The 22,129-nt window shown below is 32.8% G+C and overlaps 1 protein-coding gene across 1 annotated transcript in view; it reads right to left on the bottom strand.

The window, feature by feature from the left end:
• LOC143084108 (uncharacterized) overlaps positions 1–22,129 on the bottom strand; it is a 66,167-nt gene that overhangs the window by 17,569 nt on the left and 26,469 nt on the right. The window contains exons 12-27 of the mRNA XM_076260515.1: positions 21,845–22,101; positions 19,943–20,140; positions 18,460–18,595; positions 17,738–17,763; positions 17,404–17,545; positions 15,916–16,151; positions 14,622–14,786; positions 13,812–14,001; positions 12,943–13,188; positions 12,514–12,731; positions 11,091–11,196; positions 10,579–10,695; positions 9,972–10,107; positions 6,716–6,899; positions 6,001–6,277; positions 5,374–5,560 (exon numbers count right to left, since the gene is read on the bottom strand). Of these exons, the coding sequence (XP_076116630.1) occupies positions 5,374–5,560; positions 6,001–6,277; positions 6,716–6,899; positions 9,972–10,107; positions 10,579–10,695; positions 11,091–11,196; positions 12,514–12,731; positions 12,943–13,188; positions 13,812–14,001; positions 14,622–14,786; positions 15,916–16,151; positions 17,404–17,545; positions 17,738–17,763; positions 18,460–18,595; positions 19,943–20,140; positions 21,845–22,101 (2,821 nt within the window). The remainder of the gene's footprint in view (positions 1–5,373; positions 5,561–6,000; positions 6,278–6,715; positions 6,900–9,971; positions 10,108–10,578; positions 10,696–11,090; positions 11,197–12,513; positions 12,732–12,942; positions 13,189–13,811; positions 14,002–14,621; positions 14,787–15,915; positions 16,152–17,403; positions 17,546–17,737; positions 17,764–18,459; positions 18,596–19,942; positions 20,141–21,844; positions 22,102–22,129) is intronic.

Genomic DNA, 22,129 nt, shown 5'->3' on the forward strand with positions numbered 1-22,129 from the left:
TCAAATCATATTTGTATCGTCAAACCATAAAGGCTAAGCAGACCTTTCAAAATATTCAAAGTTATTAAAAGCTGTTTCAATAAAGCAAGACAATCATCATATTATTTCTGAAACATGTGTTTACATATTTTAGAGATGTTACATTGAAATATATGTATGTCAGGTATGAATGGAGCATACTTCTCCCGACCAAACCAGACTGAAGATAATACACAATAAGAAATAACGTGTAAATCCTTCATTCACATTATTCTGTTTCTGACACTACTCGTTTCGTAAAACAAAAGTTCTGAATAATAAAATTGAGAATGGAAATGGGGAATGTGCCAAAAAGACAACAACCCGACCATAGAAAAAAACAACAGTAGAAGGTCACCAACAGGTCTTCGATGTAGCGAGACATTCCCGCACCGGAGGCGTCCTTCAGCTGGCCCCTAAACAAATATATACTAGTTCAGTGATAATGAACGCCATACTAATTTCCAAGTTGTACATAAGAAACTATAATTAAAATAACACAAGACTAACAAAGGCCAGAGGCTCCTGACTTGGGAAAGGTGCAAAAATGCAGCGGGGTTAAAATGTTTGTGAGATCTCAACCCTCCCCCTATACCTCTAGCCAATGTAGAAAAGTAAACGCATAACAATACGCAAATTAAAATTCAGTTCAAGAGAAATCCGAGTCTGATGTCAGAAGATGTAACCAAGGAAAATAAACAAAATGACAATAATACATAAATAACAACAGACTACTAGCAGTTAACTGACATGCCAGCTCCAGACTTCAATTAAACTGACTGAAAGATTATGATTTCATCATATGAACATCAGGCACAATCCTTCCCGTTAGGGGTTTAGTATCATACCATCATAACATATATGAGAAGAACATAACCCGTGTCATGCCAACAACTGGTTTTTGAATAAATGTGTTTAGTTCCGATGCAAAGACCCTATAAGTGAATCAATATGAACGCCAAAATATGCAATCTTTAATGACCTGACAACAGTATCAGTGTATATAAAGTGGGAATCCAGCTAGTTCATTTTCACTGTCATATGCGGGTATGTCTATTGTAGAATAAAGGATCATGGGAAAACTGTATTTGTTTACGTTTTGAAAATACCAAATTAATTGATTTGAAGGAAAGTTTTTACATATTTTCATTGTGATATGTCTTTATTATGTACAAACATAGCATTAAAGTTCAAATAAGTGTTATAAAAGCAACATAATATAGCATATCGATTTTTGAAAGCGATCCATTTTAACTATAGATGCGATGAATTATCACTGTTGGTGCAGTCATTTCTGATGTGGAATTTTCGAGGATGCGTGGAATTTTTATTGTAGAATTATGTGATAAATGCACTTGAAACAAATGAAAAAACTTAGTTGATGACTTTAGAATTTATGATAAATGTATTTTCAAATTGAAATACAAACTCCTCATTCATTCTTTATCAAATATATAGTTTTTCAAACTTGTAACAAAAACGCTTCTCAAAATGTCATATTGTATTCTTCAAATTACGTGTTTCCTTGATTTAAAAAAAAAATTAAAAGATATTTCTGTATTTTTTTAAGTCAAAGATTGATATTGCGGAGTTTAAGTGCAGTCTGTGTAAAATAGAGACGAGTACATTTGAGGACGTTATCTTCCACGCAATAAATACACTTGCGAACAGAGAAATATGCATCTTGAAACGCAATGGTGACAGAAAAGCTTATAAAAGATTAACTTTCCCCAGTTGTACCCTCAACTGCTTCAATTTCCATATTCTGAAAAAGACAGTTTTGGTAGAACAAATGTTCTTGACTCGATTGTTGCTTGCATGATTTTAACTGTATAAGGTGAAACGGTATGTGACATAAATTATCCACAGTCATTAAAACATGAAATGTAAGGTGTGGGCGAACTTTTTTGTTTGCATTGGTACGTGAAGTAGAGCACCCTTGATACAAAAAAAATTATCCGTAATGAACAGCTCGATACCAGAGGAGGATTTAGGGGGACAGGCGGTTGCCCCCTTTTTGGGAAAACATTTTGTTACTTTTATATGGAATCACTGGAGCGGGCTCCTCTTAGGTAGTCATTGGACCCCTACTTATAAAAATTTCTAGTTCCGCGAGTGGATACTACCACAGAGGTCAAACAATGCACATTTGGGTAATTGTACACAACATGCATGCTACAATTCATGTTTGATGATCTTAGACCCTTTGGACCTCTATGTGGGCTATTTCGGTAACTTGGTAAAAATCCCCAAACTGGATACAAGGTTAGATTCAGCATGTCAAAGAACCCCAAATATCCATAAGGTCTTTTGTCTATAAAAATGCATGCATGGGATACATTTGTTATTGAAGGCATGACTGTAACAATAGAATGAAGATAAAAAAAATATCTTATTCTGGGGTCTCATGGGGGGGGGTCTGATCCCTGATCCAGCTTACTGCTTTATCAGATTCCCGTATCCCGCTTATACTATGCAGTTCTCATTTTTTTTAATTTTCCGTGTCCCGCTATACTTTATTTCTCGTTTTCACGACACAATCATTTGACTATCACGTGTCACGCTTACAAAAAAATCGGCAATTCCGCGTCACACTTATATCCCAACGCGACCCACTATTCTACTCTTTTCTGACTCATATTAAGCCCATTATAAATATATAAAAAAAGTGTGTTTTTTATCCCTTTTTATCCCGTCTCGTTTCGGGTTGAGCCACAGATAGATAAGATGTCATATGTGACAATGAGACAACTCTCAAAACGAGTCACAATTTATAAAAGTATACCTTTATACGTCAAAATACGGTCTTCAACATGGAGTCTTGGCTCATACCGAACAGCAAGTTATAAAGGGCCCCAGTGTAAAACCTTTTAAACGGGAAAACCAACGATTCAATCTTTATCAAGATGTACGTAATTAGTGGTGAAGTGTCATGGAAATGGATAAAAAAAACAAGGATATGGAAATGGATAAAAAAACAAGGATAAAGATCCCTATACGATTCATAAGAAATTTTAAAAATGGAATACATTTGAAAATAATGTTATTTCTATTGAATTTATTTTGAGTGTTTTAAAACCAAACTTTCCTCCGTAAGTTAAATTTTATCAAATCTGTCTCTTACTTTATCTATTGTTTGAGCAAGTCGGCTAAATTAAGGCTTTACAGCTAATTTCCTAATGCATATAAAGCAAAACTTTGGTTGACTTGATTGCTTAGTTTGTATAATTGTTTATACAAACTTTGTAAATAAGATTGACATCTTTAAACAATATGTATCGGCATAGTTTAACCTGTATTTATATAATTATTACATTTGAATTAAATTGGGTGTTATCATAATGATTGTACAAAAAAAAACAAAGCAAACACGCTAACTAAAGTCTTGCTTTACATGCTTAAAAAGATACGCCGTAATAGATAAAAAAAATGAATATATCATACAGTGAAAATGCGCCGCATATACAATACTAATGAATCGCTCTACAGTGAAAATGAAAGAATAGTATCATTATTCGACAGTAAACATGACTCGCATAAAGAAAGCATCATAGTGGAATTCAGTTCAATATGAAGAAATTGAATAACAAAACCTATTCTACGTTATACAACTTTAATAATTGTGTTGAAATGAATATTTTTTCTGCAACAACATCTTACCTGTTAGTTATAAAACACCTGCACGATCTGTTCGTGAAATGTCCTAAATATTCACCTATTTTGGTATATATTTCACAGCTATTTGGATTTAGGCGCGAAAAAAACCCGTTCGCATCTCTTACTTTGTTTTATTAGTATTATGTGTTTCTTAACATATACTTTTTAACTCATTTTCTTCATTTTCTTCAAAAATAAAAAAAAAAGTCGTCTGTTTATTTATCATTCTACATCAAAAATTTCTGGCATATACAGTGAAAATGATATTTTAGGATCCGCACTTTACATACACTGAGTATCGTAACTATATCCCTTCTTAATAAGTCTATTCAAAGGTTTGATTATTTTTGGAGGTGAATACTGACACTTTTGTGCTTTATAAAGAATATTTCCATAAAAAATCGGATGAGAAATACCTGAACGTATAAGAAGTCTGCATGTTGAGCTATATTTACGAATGATGTCCTTATACCGATGATAAAATTTAGTAATTGTTTTGACTAGTTTGTGATATCGAAAACCCTGGTGTAATAATTTTTCAGTAATACATAAATTTCTCTCGTTAAAATCTAAAACATTGTTACATACACGAGCGAATCGTACAAGTTGAGATATATAAACACCGTAAGATGGTGACAAGGGAACGTCACCATCTAAAAATGGATAATTAACGATAGGAAATGAAAAATCATCCCTTTTATCATAAATTTTAGTATTCAGCTTTCCGTTAGTGATATAGATATGGAGATCGAGGAAAGGGCAGTGGTCATTGTTAGCATTAGATTTATTTAAAGTAAGTTCAACAGGATAAATTTCTTTAATATACATACTGAAGTCGTCATTATTGAGAGCCAAAATATCATCCAAATATCTAAAAGTATTATTAAATTTGTTTATCAGATGTTGTTTCGATGGGTCTTTCCTTATTTTTGTCATAAATTGTTACTCATAGCAATACAAAAACAGGTCCGCAATAAGTGGTGCACAGTTAGTCCCCATAGGAATTCCGATAATCTGACGATATACGGAATCCACAAAGCGAACACAAATGTTATCTAGTAAAAATTCAAGGGCATATATAGTATCAAAGCATGTCCAATTGACATAGTTTTTTTGTTTATTGCTACTATAAAATGACCTAAAAGAGTTTGAACATATATATTCACATTCTGACTTTTTAAATGTCCATTTAATTAGGTGTGTGAATTTTTTCTTAATGAGAATGTGAGGCAATGTGGTATACAGGGTAGAAAAATCAAAACTTTGAACAGATTCACAATCACCAATATAAGCATGCAATTTATCAAGTACTTCCAACGAGTTCTTGACACTCCAAAAGTAATTAATTCCACTTTTTTCGAATGCCTTATTCGAACAATTTATTATTAGGTTTGTGCTGGTAAGAAGAATAGACACTTTAGTAGTGGAACAATGGCTTGAAGACGAAATAAATCTATATTTGTAAGGTGTTTTGTGTAGCTTCGAAAGCCAATACATAGTTGGGACTTTCATTTTATTTGGTTCTGCTTGTAAAGCGGTAGCTAAAAGTTTATGTTTGTTACAGATGTCGTTTTCTGATCATGGAGTCAGTTGGAATGTTGGTGAATTGGTGATTTCTTTTTTCAGAACCTCTATGTAAAATTTACGTCAAACAATAATAATATTATTAGCAGCTTTATCGAATAGCATCAATCTTACGACATAGACTGGTATTCTGTGTCAATGAATCCAGTTCCATCCTGAACTTTACCAGCTACAGGGGCACTGTTGTCTATGATAACACCATCTGATGTTACGGTGGTACACATGTCTGCTGTGTTACATGCCGTCACTGTGGTGTAGTATCTCAGTCCTGTACCAAGGTGGATATTTTCTAATGTAAATTCTGAAGTAAAATGTATATGAGTTAGACATATGAAATGGTACACATAATAAATATCGTGTACTGTATCGCTTCGGTATCGAAGTAGATGTTTTTAAATGCAATAACATAAATCAGTACATTTTGCTTAATAATTTATACTTTAATCATTTTATTTCCTTTTCATTGTGTTCTCTTTGTATTCATGTATCTTCTTTTATATAAGCAAATGCTTTGGTGTGGAAATGTGATAAATGCTGTTTATCTATTTGTAATATAACAATTGAATCCTTCTATAGAACAAAATTCCTTGCAACTTATAATATGTTTATCATTAATATTAATATAACACTATTTAATTTAAACTTTAATTGCAATAAATATTCTTCACGTAGATGATTTGTTCTTATTGAACCTACAACTCGTATAAAGCTATGGTGAATTGAATGAAGGCCTTAATATACCATAAGTAATTCCTATAGCCTGTGCCTGTAAAATATCTTCACACTGTTGACAGGTCCCAATAGAAACATAGTAATCTTTAATGGTAGAGTGAGACTCATGGAAACCTTCCCAGTACGCATGTAGAACTTTGGTCTCTGTCTGGTAGTCAATGTCCTTGACACTTCCTGTCAGCTGACTTTTATCTCCATCATACACATGACCAGGTGTAGGGGGAGTTGTGTCCACTTGAAAAGCCCAGGATGTAGCTAATGATGATAATCCTGCCTTGTTGAAAGCCTAGATAAATATACATAATAGTTTAAAATAGCTATACAGATTGAATTTCTTATATATACAAATTATGTTTAATGACAAGTATAGGAACTAACAAGTGAACTTATTAAATCCCAATATTTCTTTTTAAAAATATTTTATTCAAACCTTTACTGAATCGTAAATGAAATTTAATTTAGAAATTCTAAAAATTGTTCATGCACTCATTTCAAACCAGATCCATTTTCATCTATTTAACAACTTTCGAATGGTTGAAGTTTACACATTTTCTCTGGAAAATAAAATTTCTGTGTAGACTATAAGTAAAGTTACTTTGTGACCTTCTGTTGTTGTCTGTTCTATGCATGGTCGGGTTGTTGTCTCTTTGACACATTTCCCATATAGCAAAAGTGAATATCCTTGATATCGAAAGGATTATGTTTGTCTCTCTATCTGACTTACTCTGACATTAATATAGTAAAAATGTCCATCCTTGAGATCTAAAGGTTTATTTTTATCTGTCCTTCCACATTCCTCATCAACAACTTTCAAGTAAGACTTCATATCTGTATATCCTGGCTCTGATCCAACTGACCACATGTAATAATCTATACCAGACTCCAAGTCAAGAAACACATTCTTCCAACTAAAGTGCAAATAAATGAGACAGTAGTATATCGCTGTTCAATAGTCATACATTGATTAAGCAAACACAAATCTGGGTCACAAACCAAAAACCGAGGGAAATACATCAACTATACGAGGAAAACAACGGAACAGCAGAAACACTGAACTGCTACAAAAACAAACATATAAACGAAATATTTAATAACAACTGCCATTGTAAGACATGATAAATGACGTATTGATACATTGGTATGAGAGAACACCGAACTGCCACAAAAACAAACATAGAAACGAAATATTTAATAACAACTGCCATTGTAAGACATGATAAATGACGTATTGATACATTGGTATGAGAGAACACCGAACTGCCACAAAAACAAACATAGAAACGAACTATTTAATAACAACTGCCATTGTAAGACATGATAAATGACGTATTGATACATTGGTATGAGAGAACACCGAACTGCCACAAAAACAAACATAGAAACGAAATATTTAATAACAACTGCCATTGTAAGACATGATAAATGACGTATTGATACATTGGTATGAGAGAACACCGAACTGCCACAAAAACAAACATAGAAACGAACTATTTAATAACAACTGCCATTGTAAGACATGATAAATGACGTATTGATACATTGGTATGAGAGAACACCGAACTGCCACAAAAACAAACATAGAAACGAACTATTTAATAACAACTGCCATTGTAAGACATGATAAATGACGTATTGATACATTGGTATGAGAGAACACCGAACTGCCACAAAAACAAACATAGAAACGAAATATTTAATAACAACTGCCATTGTAAGACATGATAAATGACGTATTGATACATTGGTATGAGAGAACACCGAACTGCCACAAAAACAAACATAGAAACGAACTATTAAATAACAACTGCCATTGTAAGACATGATAAATGACGTATTGATACATTGGTATGAGAGAACACCGAACTGCCACAAAAACAAACATAGAAACGAACTATTTAATAACAACTGCCATTGTAAGACATGATAAATGACGTATTGATACATTGGTATGAGAGAACACCGAACTGCCACAAAAACAAACATAGAAACGAACTATTAAATAACAACTGCCATTGTAAGACATGATAAATGACGTATTGATACATTGGTATGAGAGAACACCGAACTGCCACAAAAACAAACATAGAAACGAACTATTTAATAACAACTGCCATTGTAAGACATGATAAATGACGTATTGATACATTGGTATGAGAGAACACCGAACTGCCACAAAAACAAACATAGAAACGAACTATTTAATAACAACTGCCATTGTAAGACATGATAAATGACGTATTGATACATTGGTATGAGAGAACACCGAACTGCCACAAAAACAAACATAGAAACGAACTATTTAATAACAACTGCCATTGTAAGACATGATAAATGACGTATTGATACATTGGTATGAGAGAACACCGAACTGCCACAAAAACAAACATAGAAACGAACTATTTAATAACAACTGCCATTGTAAGACATGATAAATGACGTATTGATACATTGGTATGAGAGAACACCGAACTGCCACAAAAACAAACATAGAAACGAACTATTTAATAACAACTGCCATTGTAAGACATGATAAATGACGTATTGATACATTGGTATGAGAGAACACCGAACTGCCACAAAAACAAACATAGAAACGAAATATTTAATAACAACTGCCATTGTAAGACATGATAAATGACGTATTGATACATTGGTATGAGAGAACACCGAACTGCCACAAAAACAAACATAGAAACGAAATATTTAATAACAACTGCCATTGTAAGACATGATAAATGACGTATTGATACATTGGTATGAGAGAACACCGAACTGCCACAAAAACAAACATAGAAACGAACTATTTAATAACAACTGCCATTGTAAGACATGATAAATGACGTATTGATACATTGGTATGAGAGAACACCGAACTGCTACAAAACCAAACGTCCACATACATAGAAAAGAACTATTTGCTAACAATAACAAAGTATAGAAACATTATTTATGATGGTTTGACTTAATAGGAGATTTGTAAAAGTATTTTTGATAGATACATTTGTATATCAAAGGTTTAACAAAACATTGATACTTTAACCTTTACTAAATTCACCATATTTAGTTCTGTTTTTCGCGTCACATACGTGTTGATAATAATTAATCTATGACACTACCTGGACTAAGAACAGATCTATTTATGTTGTGATTGTAATAAGGCAAACATTCATTTACTCGAAATAACTAAGGATCTATGTCATATGTCTGATTGTTATAAATAAACTTAGACTATAGCTAAACTTTTAACAGATCTATCTAAAATGCCTGCTTTTTATGAAAAATAAAATCACAAAACTCCAATAAGTTTTTAAAAGGAAATTCTTGTATCAAATCGCAAAAACACATCCGAGGAATGAAAAAAAGGAAAATCACAAAAATACTGAAGTCGAGAAAAATTCAAACGTAAACTCCCTAGTCAAATGGCAAGATCAATAACAAACCATTTCAAATGAATGGACAACAACTGTCATATTCCGGTCTTGTTACAGGTATTTTCAATTGAATTGCATCTGCTTTTATAGCGCTAAACCTCTCACTTATATAGTTATCAAAGGTAACAGGATTATAACTTAGTACGCCAGACGCGCGTTTCGTCTACATAAGACTCATCAGTGATGCTCATATCAAAACATTAATAAAGCCAAACAAGTACAAAATTAAAGAACATTGAGGATCCAAAATTCCAAAACGTAGTGCCAAATACGACTGAGGTAATCTATGCCTGGGATAAGAAATATGACAGTCGCATCAAATTCCGTAAACAACTTTTATTTTCTGATGTGATTCAGTCATTTCTTTATGTAGAAATTTGTAGATTATACTGGTTTAGTCAGCTTTGACCCTAAATATATTTACCACGGATCTTTTTAATATAGCAGCTCTTTATAATTAACCTTTTATCCTATCTTAATTAACCACTGATATATGTTACATTCCTGCATGTAATAATTAAATATTTGACTTTAATTAACTAAATTTACCATGGATCTATTTCTGTTGTTGATGTAATATGTCTGTTGGTTATAATTATCGGATTATTACTAGTTACTGGTGGAGTTGTATCTATGAGAACTGGCTCTGAAACAACTTCTGTTTCTCTGTTAGCAAAATCAACAGCTACAATATCAGAAACAACATAATATTCTATCAATGATAAAAATTATGGATAAAATCTGCTTGCCTTCAATACACATGAATATAAAATTTTGCAAAGTTTAACTATAGAAGAGAAGCAAAAAACTACATAGTCAAAGCAATATTGTTGGATTAAACTTTTAAGCAATTATCCTAATGGTTAGCATCAATACATCCAAAATTTAAGCATATTAAAAACAGAATTGAGGTTTATATTTTGGCTATCGAAATAACAATTATGAAACAGAAAACAAAGAACACAACAATGGAAATGCATTTACAGGTCAAAATAACGTTTTAGTTGATTAGCCAGTGTTAAAGTTTTTTAATTAAATATGTTTTAGCACTAGAAATATAATTTCATAATTTTATATCTTTGTTTAGCACAAAATGGCTCAGCTTTAGTTATTAATATTTCAGTATAAACTTTGAAGCCGTTTACATTCTACTAACCTTTTAGAGTAGCATAATACTTGTAACCGTTCTGCAAAATCAGTTGGTGTAAGGCTTTATGTTGTAACACTCCAACATTCTCAAAAGCAACAACATCGTTACCCCCACTAGACGAACCTGGTAAAACACATATACATTATACAAAACGAGATGTGTAACGTAACAATAAATCAGGCAACACATTATAAACCTGCTTGAAATACTTGGTATATACATAATAGGGACACAAAATAAGGAAAACTAGATATTCTCATGGAAATATAATTCCACAAATTTTAGAAATGATTGGTGGAAAAATAGGATGGTTATTTTCAAACGTGCACTAATTCACAATGTAAAGAATGAAAAAAACAAAAAAATGTTTCATAATTCACTCCCTATGTATTTGTACCTATACTTAATGGTTTAAATAAAAAAAATCATTCACTTAATACTTTTATACGCACTGAAACGTATTACATTTACTGCATTGTAAACAAAATCAGATTATTCAGGTAATGTGCTTTTCTCACCAATTCCTAGAATATATTCTTTAATTCCAGATGGATGTGGTCCATTGTTAAATTCTTCCACATCTTGGAAATTGTCCCAGTTTACATACATGTCTGAATCAGATGTCTAAAATAAAACCAGTCTTACTCAAATTTGCAAAACCTAAACCACAATTGACTACTTGATACGGTGGTGAGAAGAGTGTAGTGTGAATAATTGTTGATCATGTCAAATTTATGACGGCTTTGTTTTTGTTAGTTAGCATAGAAAAATTTATTCTTAGACACTTGGTATCAGCTTGAAAAAGTTTCAAAACTATCCATTTATCAGTTTACTTGAAAAGACCCAAGTGTATTCAAAGGTCAAGTAGAGGTGGTTTTCCATGTGGTATTTTCAGATCATGACAGACAAAATTAAACCTGTATCAAGCTTGTGAACAGATGCGGCGGTCAAAGAATGAGTGGTTGCCATTATGATATAGTTTAGTTAATGTATTGATGTTTCAGGATCTTTTACAGGGCTTTTGCCTTTCATAGGCACTTTTTTCCGTTAATTACATATAAATATGGAGAAATGTTTCAAACAACAGGCTTTGCTTTAGAAATTGTAATATTGAGTACCGATTCTGACAGATAAAATATATTATATCACACATAGAATGATCATTCATTTTTTTTATTTTTTTTAAAATTGTTTCTCGGATCTTACTGGTAAATTGTTTTTGAAAAAACATTGAACGATAAAAATATTTTATATTTCTTCATATATGACGTTTACATTTAATGACGGCAAACTCGCGTAGCAATGCATGTGGTCTTTAAATTTGATAGATGCTGTTTGTTCTTTTTTGTTAAATATTTGTTTGATTTGAGATAGTGACACAGTGATGACTGCTGTACCAATATTGTGACTATTTTACCTATTACGTCTGTTTTGTTCACGCATCGTTGTACATATAGTGGAATCTGATGCAACTATCATACATGTGACAGGTTTAGCGCCATAAAACCAGGTTCAATCCACCATTTTCTACATTTTAAAATGCCTGTACCAAGTTAGGAATATGACAGTTTTTGTCCATTCGTTTGATGTGTTTTATCATTCGATTTTGCTATTTGAATAGGAACTTTTCGTTTTGAATTTCCCTTGGAGTTCAGTATTTTTGTGAATTTACTTTTTATGCATATATTGATTTAAGCAAAGTTGATTCAGTCTATCATACTTAAATAAACAAATGTTACGATGATAAAATTAAAAAGATTTTCAAGTATTGCTGTAAATTGAGAAATTACGTTTTTCTTGGTAACAACTGCAATTGAGGAGTGATTTATTATCAAAGCCATTTCAAAACACAAGTTGTGAAGAGAAATTTAAAATTATTGTCCAGTAATGCATCTTATTGGAACAAGAAGAAATAAAAGGTTTAGGAGGATGAATGCATACCTGGTAGATTGTATTTATATTATGACCAATCCACAACCTTCCAGCGGTAGGGGGAGTTAGATCTACGATGATTCCATCACTACATGCACTGACAGCTGGTAATTGTAGTATCCAGTCTTCATTCACGATAGCAGTCTGTGGAGCATATATACACACTGTGTATCTTGTACCATGGACCAGTTCATTGTGTGTGAACTCCTCATTCATAAATTCTCTATCTATATTGAAATTAGTGGTGATATTAACAAACTGTTCAGTTAAATTCATAATATTCATGAATCTATTTTATTCATTGATTTTCGAACCGGTTTGAATTTATAAAAATAAAACAAATATATCAGAGAGACTTACCCAAAGACCGAAAATTTAGAAGTATCTCCTATAACTTTGTTCTAGTTAAAACATGGTACAAAGAGAGGCACCACTTACGAGTTTCCCCACATCTGATAGCATCAGGTATACATGGATCTACCAAGTTCAGCTGACCAACTTTTTTGTAGTACGTTGTAACATCCACGTTCCTGGCATCTATGATGGCGTATTTGTAATTGGTGTTCTTTCCGTGACGCAGCGTAGGCCACACGGCTGAAATAAGATTCTTGTATGGTGTATAATCCTCGTCTGCTGGCTTCCACCTATCATTCTCTTCCAGATAAATTGGCATGCCTATTCCCTCTAAAAAGTAAATAAGACAGAAGTTATGTTAACAATAATTCAGCTCATACAAAGTTATTTCTTAATTCTTTGTGTCAAGAGAGCGCTGCATCAACACCCTCATGTTGTTCAGACTTTATTTTTTCTGTGTTGTGTTTCTCTAATTTTTGTTTGTATGTAAACAAGTTTGTTTGTAGTTTTCACCAGGGCACTGCAGTTTGTTTTCGACCTAATCCCTGTGGTATATTCATCCATTTTTGTATAAACAACATATTTCATTTCCTAATTTGTTTTTGAAATGGTCCTACATTAAATCAAAATATCATTACCTGACAATATCATCATAAATGATATTTTGATAAAAAAAAAAAAAAAACTGCCAACTACTGGGTCTTCAAAAATAAGGTGGACAATAAACTATCCAACGATTTTTTTTTTTAGTAAATGTTTATTTTCAAGAACATGCAAGAAATGTTTTTGTGAATGTAAACAGTATTCAAATATTTCTATTAGAAAACATAACATTTGTATACATGCATATGTATTTAAAAGCCGTAGAATGAGTGAAATAAAGCATCAAAATGCACTGATTTCAAATACGCCAAGATATTTTTTTACAATTAAAGTAATAAAGATAAACTGACCTGTTGCACTGGCAGCTCCTACAGCATCTATCACAATATAGGGGTTGATAAGGACTGGATTAAATGCTTTGCAATCTTTGATTTCTGTGGATACAATGGAGTGCAGTCTAACTTGGTCGTATCCTCTGATAGAAAACCTTTTACAACGAGAAAAGTCCATCTCTCCTGTTAATACCATTTCAAAATTAATCTGAAATTCAAAACTTGTTTTCCAGTCATTTTTATTGATGTAGACTATTTTACAATAAGCAAACATCTACTTCTTTTTTTGATTTTTCCTATTCATTTCAAACCTGAAATAAATATAAAGATGGGACTAAGATAATTTGTATACTGAGACTGGGTTTGACGCCCGAAAACGGACATTTCGTACCAAAGGGTATCAACAGCCCAGAGCAACACTTTGTTGACATAAAATACCATTTATATTTAAATTTGAAGAGGTACTATGTTCATTTTCCGTAAATTTACTGTTTTAAAATATTACTTGTGTTAAGTTATTTGAAAAGTTGCTTTTTTCTTTCCGGAAGAATATGGTGCCTAAGCCGAATTAATTATATATTTTTTGTTTTATTTATGCTATGCTGAAAGTCAGGTGCAACACATTATAAGCCTGGTATCTCGGATGAGTTTTTCTGCAGGGTAACTTACTAGGGCAAAAATTATTAAAAAAAATAAATACTTGTTATTTAAAGTAAATTTTTACTCTGAAGTGTTTATTTCCGGCATTACTTTTGATAAACTATTTGTAATATGGACTTTTCCATGCATGTAGTTATCTTGTATGGACTTGCTGTTATATTGCCTTACCCTATTTCCATTTGTTGTAAATGTGTTTAAGTTAGTCCATGTGGTATATGTCTTCCCTTTGACAGAGTTGTCTGTTACTGCATACTCATATTTCCAGATGGCGCTATATTTCTCTGTTGTGTCCTCAATATCAGGATCATAAAACTTATCAAACGATACTATCAACTGAAGTAAAAATAATGTTATTTTCTCCAGGGAAAATATTAAACTTTTTTAAACCAAACAAATTCATTGATTAACTTAACGTAGAGTAACAAGTGCAGGAGGCACGAGGAAAGTTTTGGCGGTTTTTATGGGTGGGGTTTAAAGGTACTATATAAAGTTTGGGATTTAAATGTATTAGTATCGAAGGTGCTCGCAGTTACGTCGGATTGAAGTTGGTCACATAGGTATATGTGCAGTTGCTGCTATGTTTATTGTACGTACAGGCGTTGGAGGCATTAGCCGGGGGAAAAGAAACGATGCGAAAGAGGAACAATGTTATATGTCATGTGTTTATATAATGTTTCGATTGAAGAAATATGTACAATTCAGTAAAATAAAATATTGTATCGCAAGAGAAAATAAGATGTTACTGCGAGCAACTAATCCTATATCTGTGTTTGTCTTGTTTATAGCCTATTGAATTAGAAATTAAATGCTTTAAATTCGGACGAGCAGGGCGAGGGAGAATTTAAAAGAAAATTAAAGATAAGTTAAGAGATAGTTCTTACCAAAATAAGCTTCATCTTCAATTTTATAGCCTGTTACTAAACTTTCAAGACTTAATATATGTTTATCAACTCTTAAAAGTGTAAATAACCGGAAAAAATATGCCAATAATGAACATTATATGAACACAGAAAAAAAAGAAGTGTTTATAATCGTTATGTTGCTTACAATGTAAGAACAAACTACTTAAAAAATAAATAAAAATCTGAATGTGTTACCTTTTTGCTTACCAACAACTGCAAATATTTTCATCGTTTAGCTTTAGATGTCCGAAATTAGTTTTTGAAATTCCTGAATGAATGCGTTTTTGACCATAGTAAAACAATGTACCTTTTTGTTATAAGCAGAGGTAAAAGCTACATGAACTAGTCCAAAGTCAGAAAATATAATGCTGGGTCAGAAATTGATTCTCTCATACAATCATATTTTCTTCCACAGGATTAAGAAATATATTCCGCTCAGGAAGGGTAAATATTTAATCTGCATAAAATTTAAGTTAAAAAAAATCAACAGCCAAATAAAATACTTGATTTACTTTCTTAAATTTCAAAATTATAGAAAATATTTTTTTCTGTATACAAACCTTCTCCGCCACACCAGTTACTGTGGTGTTTTGATGTTCCACAGTTATGTCCCCTGTGACTGGAGGATTAGCCATCACCATGACACCATCTGTACTGACTGGAGAGAAACAGAATGTCCTGGCACATAGTTTCAGAGATAAACGATACTTCATACCTGGACTCAGTACCAAATCGTCTATGCTGATGTCAAGAACTGTTGATACATGTATATAATCACGAAAAATTGTCCATATGTCTGAAATAGATGAGCCTTGGTAAATATTGAAATAATGGTATACATTTTGTTTCCAAAGGTTTTTTCCATATAACAAGAAAGTGATATGGTGTTGCCTTATTTTTACATATATATGAAAAGATGTGGTATGAGACAATTCTCCATCTAAGACACAATTTGTAAAATATCAACCATTATAGGTCTTTAACACGGGGTATTAGCTCGAACAGCTAGCTATTAAGGGCCCCCAAAAATTGACTGGTGTAAAACCATTCATACGGAAAAACCAACGGTCTAATGTTTATAACAAGAATGTTATCCATAGTACACGGATGCCCAAATTGCACTATCATTTTCTATGTTTAATGGACCATGAAATGAGGGTAAAAAAGATCTTATCATAGGGAATATGTATACTATGTTTCAACTTGATTGGACTTCAAATTCATCCAAAACTACCTGGACCAAAACCTTTAACCTGAAACTTGCACCATCATTTTCTATGTTCAGTGAACCATATAATTGGGAAAAAAATTTAATTTGGCATTAAAGTTAGAAAGATAGTATCATAGGGAACATGTGTACTAAGTTTCAAGTTGATTGGACTTCAACTTCATCAAAAACTACCTTGACCAAAAACTTTAACCTGAAGCGGGACGAACGGACGGACGAACAGACGGCCGGACGCACAGACCAGAAAACATAATGTCCTTCTACTATCGTAGTTGGAGCATAAAAACAAGAAACAACAAACATCTATCAACCACATCGACAAACGACACCTACTGAACATCAGGTTACTGACTTCGGACAGATGCAAACAAATGCATAGGTTTAAACGTTTTAGTAGGTATCAACATTCACCCTTACATAAAACAATTGTGTAAACTCCCAAAATAGAAGGACACACTATAAAATATCAATTGAAATGTCTTAACGCCATCAAAAGACATATACACACAAATGAACATACTCTGGAAGAATGAATTTGATCTATGATTCATTGTAAATATCAACTATTTCTCTTACTTTACAGAGCTCATGATTAACTTCTTATTAATTAGAAATTGAAAAGGTCAATTTAGTTCATTGATCTTCAATAGCATAGTATTTATTGGCAATCATAATCTAATGAACACGTTAGTTCTGACTAACAACATAAATTACCGGCAAACTAAGTTTAAAGTATTCCAATTTGGATTCCACAACTAGTAATGATGAGAGAAAACTTTTGTAAATCAGTTATACGGTTATCAACTATAAATGAACCTACTTCCAACTGGTGATCTTTGTTCCACAGCAATAAAGGCATCTGTTGTGTAAGGTTTTATATTGTCTGGTACTGACCAGTAGGCCTTCAGGGAATTCAGTGACAACTGGACATCTGGTTCATCTGCACAGTTTATTCTGTTATCCTGTTAAACACATAATACCATAAAAAAAGAACTACTAAACTATAAGTTATAAGGGTAGGGATGTCTTAGCACAAAAGAATGCAATTGAACAATTAAATTTGTGTCTTTTAATAAATTTACTTATATAGGAAGGAAATAACTAAATATCATAGCTTCCACTAATTGATCGTTAATGTTAACTAAATGACATACCTCTTCATGATGGTCGACAATTAGATCTACAAAAGACAACAAACATGTTAACTACTGAAGATTAAAAAAAACAATGACAAAATAAAATAAAAGTTGAATTATTATCATATATTTTTCTTTGAATATTTTTTCCAAGCTTTTTTTCGAACAAATAATTTTTACCCTATATATATATGTATATATACCAGTCAACCACAACAAAATAATCCAAGATTTTGACCACTTGACCTATTTTAAAATCAACCAAATGAGTTTTAAGAACGAACACTTTTGAAGTATGATGTATCTGACAGGAAAACTCGACAATGCCTGTACAAAATACATTTCATAGAGTGGAAAATGCAGGAGTAAAGAACTTAGACGTTGTTGAAAACAGCATTGACTGATGTATCATTGACGTTTTGTTTTATTACTCATAGAAATCTCATGTATACGTATACCTAAACTCTGAACCTAAAACAACTTTTAATTCGTGCACTTTCTTGTTCACGTCACATGTCACAATGTGCATGTTTAAAATAAGTCACTGTAAGGTCTATTTTCTCAACGATATCATTTATGCCGATTACATATCATAGGGTCAACCGGTGTAAATCATTCATTAATACAACTCTAGATTGGTCTATAGTCATTATTGTTATGTAAACTCTTTTCGTGTGCATTCCTCAAAGTCAAAGAGTCTTGTTTATCTTTAAGTATCACTAATCAAGAAAACTACTCACCAGTCATATTACAGGGAACTCCATCACTAATAACAACTCCTGACAGGACATCGCCTTCTGTTACCATGGTAACACCATCAGAAGATACATTTGTGTTACCTGCAGAACTAATAGCTGTTACAGTGAAGTAATATGTCTACAAAAATACAGAAACAAACATGATAAGAATATACCTCAAATAAGATGAACTACCGCTGTTACCTTGTAAAATATCTATCTCATAGTTTTGGCATAGTACACAACAAGTTTTTTTTTCATATCACCTTATCACGTTTTTTTCCTGAATATGTTTAACTTTGACACTGTATGTTGACACTGTATGTTAAAAAAAGTTAAAAAAATTATATACATTAGAATCACTTTGAAAAAAAAATTATGTAATTTAGTGCTTGGTTTTTTTTCACGTTATGAATAGTTTTGCATTTGTCATTTCGAAGCCTTGTTTAGCTGACTACAAGTAAGTTGTCAGAGAAAGTCCTGTTTCCTTGTGAGCTAGACTGGTACCCACATCCTTCAGAGATACAACAATACTCCCTCCAATTGTGGTACCAAAACTTATACTGACTAAAACATAATATTACCTTAAAGGTGTCAGAGACAGTCCTGTTTCCTGGCCTAACTGTCATATAACTTTCGAGCATGATTTTTGTACTTAAACTCGAAAATCAACCAATCAAATTGGTGGATTTCATGTTTCGAGCATGATTTTTGTGCTCCGAGCACTGAGCAAAGTTTTATGCCTTCAAGGCCAGGTGATCTAGAATGGTACCCACATCCTTCAGAGATACATCATCACTTCCTCCAACGGTAGTACCAAAACTTATACTGACTAAAACATAATATTACCTGATAAGGTGTCAGAGACCGTCCTGTTTCCTGATGAGCTAGACTGGTACCCACATCCTTCAGAGATACAACATCACTTTCTTCCTCCCATTGTAGTACCAATACTTATACCGACTTAAACATTATATTACCTGATAAGGTGTCAGAGACAGTCATGTTTCCTGGTGAGCTAAACTGGTACCCACATCCTTCAGAGATACAACATCACTTCCTCCCATTGTAGTACCATACTTATACTGACTAAAACATAATATTACCTGATAAGGTGTCAGAAACAGTCCTGTTTCCTGGTGGGCTAGACTGGTACCCTCATCCTTCAGAGACATAACATCACTTTCTCCAACGGTTGTACCAATACTTATACTGACTAAAACATATATTACCTGATAATGTGTCAGAGACAGTCCTGTTTCCTGGTGGGCTAGACTGGTACACACATCCTTCAGAGACAAAACATCACTTCCTCCCACGGTAGTACCAATACTTATACTGACTAAAACATAATATTACCTGGCAGGGTGTCAGAGACAGTCCTGTTTCCTGGTGGGCTAAACTGGTACCCACATCCTTCAGAGACAAAACATCAATTCCTTCCACGGTAGTACCAATACTTATACTGACTAATACATAATATTACCTGATAAGGTGTCAGAGAAAGTCCTGTTTCCTGGTAAGCTAGACTGGTACCAACATCCTTCAGAGACACAACATCACTTCCTCCCATGGTAGTACCAATACTTATACTGTAGGTTACATCCAAATGAGGATGTGCAAATCCTGACCAGCGGGCAGTCATACTACTTGTAATTTTCTGAAAGTCTGTATCTTCTATGTCCTAAATAGAAAAGGTATTAACGCCAGTGATAAACAGATAATCTGTCTAAAAAAAGGTTTAAAAGAAGCTTTCTTCTCATAAACTATAGAACAGATTAATCTTTTGTTCATTGTTACTGTTTAATTTTTTTATTTTATTATTGAAAAACACCAATAAATCCTTTTATAATTATTTTAGATAATTCCAATATATAACGTAAGGTTAGATTGTATACATACCTTTAAAGGAATGTCTGTTGAGAAAGACTGCAAAATATATATAAAAAAACAAACAAGAAATTAATAAATGAATGTATTACATTATCTAATAATAACAATGAGTACGGCTACTTTTTTTCACATAAACAGACATTCTAAATCAAATCGTGTAAATGCGTCATAAAAGAGAGACGAAAGATACCAAAGGGACAGTCAAACTCATAAATCTAAAACAAACTGACAACGCCATGGCTAAAAATGAAAATGAAAAAGATAAACAAACAACAGCACACACGACACAACATAGAAAACTAAAGAATAAACAACACGAACCCCACCAAAAAACTAGGGGTGATCTCAGGTGCTCCGGAAGGGTTAGCAGATCCTGCTCCACATGTGGCACCCGTCGTGTTGCTTATGTGATATCAAATCCGGTAAATAGTCTAATTCGGTAGGTCACATTCATGAAAGGGAAGGGGATTGTAGTTAAAACGTAAGGAACATATCCGATATCATTTGTGAAACGGTTTTTCCATAACGGTCAACCAACTCGTGATGGCGTCCGTAAAATTTACAAAGGGGATGATTTCAACTTCACCATTTGGAACTCTTGGTTTAATAGCTTCCTTGTGAGCAGCAACCCTCTATCAAGAAAATCATAATAGGAAATGCAAGCACGGGAATATCGTATCAATTGGGAGATATATTCCCCGTATAAAAGGTGCTGCTGGAATGTTGCTACTTAGAAATGGAAAGTTCACAATTGGAAAGCTGAAATCATCTCTTTTGTCGTAAAGTTTTGATTTCAACCGACCCTCATTGTCAATTTCTAGATGTAAGTCCAGATATGAGGCCGACTTAACTGTATCAGTAGTATCCTTTATCTCTAGCTCTATTGGATATATGCGTTCCACATAGTCACCAAATTTTGAATTATTTAGTGAAATAACATTTACCTGATTCCTGTTTTTGAGACTAAAGTAAACTAAACAAGGAATTGGTGTCGTATTGAAATTTCTGTATTACGAATGGTACATTTATGTGCCTTTTAAAGATTGACCTGGCACATGCTATGCCTATTTTCTAATCTTCTAAAGACAACTTCTTCTGAAAAGCAAATTAGAAAATCGTCAAAACAATTCGTCAATATTCAATATGACTACCATTTTGTCGTCAGTTACAGCATATTAAAAGTGCCAATTTTCAATCTTTTTATGACTTTAACTTCTGAATGTTAAAAATACAAATCATCAATTTTAAACATGACCATTTCAAAACAGCTTTGATTAGATTTTAACTGAACTTGTACGCATTTTGATTTAGAGGCCAGCTGAGATTCGACTCCGGGTGAAGGATTGTCTTGCTCCGCTGAAGATCCATTGGCGGCCTTCGGTTGATATCTGCTCTTCGTTCGGGTTTTGATCTCTATGACTTATTCACCATTTCCATTCTCAATTTTATTGTTCATATTCAATATTTGAGCTTTAAAATATAGATTTTTATATACCTCAGTGTCAATATCAAGAACAACGCCCTCTGCAGGTAACTGGACATTATGAATGTACGGAGTAGATGTCTGAATATTGACCAGTCCAGCTGAATTGGTCACTTTAATGGATATATAGTATGTATGATGTCCATGCATATTCCATTCAAGATCTGTTATATTAACAGCTGTACAAGTTGGGGATGTGGTCAACACACATGTTGAACTGCCCTCTACAGGTTTAAAGTTTTGTATCTCTGTTCCATATGGTGTCTGACCTAGAGAATAAATTAACAACATTGTTTA

Source organism: Mytilus galloprovincialis, chromosome 7 (genome assembly GCF_965363235.1).
Source record: "Mytilus galloprovincialis chromosome 7, xbMytGall1.hap1.1, whole genome shotgun sequence".
NCBI classification, from domain to species: Eukaryota; Metazoa; Mollusca; class Bivalvia; order Mytilida; family Mytilidae; genus Mytilus; species Mytilus galloprovincialis.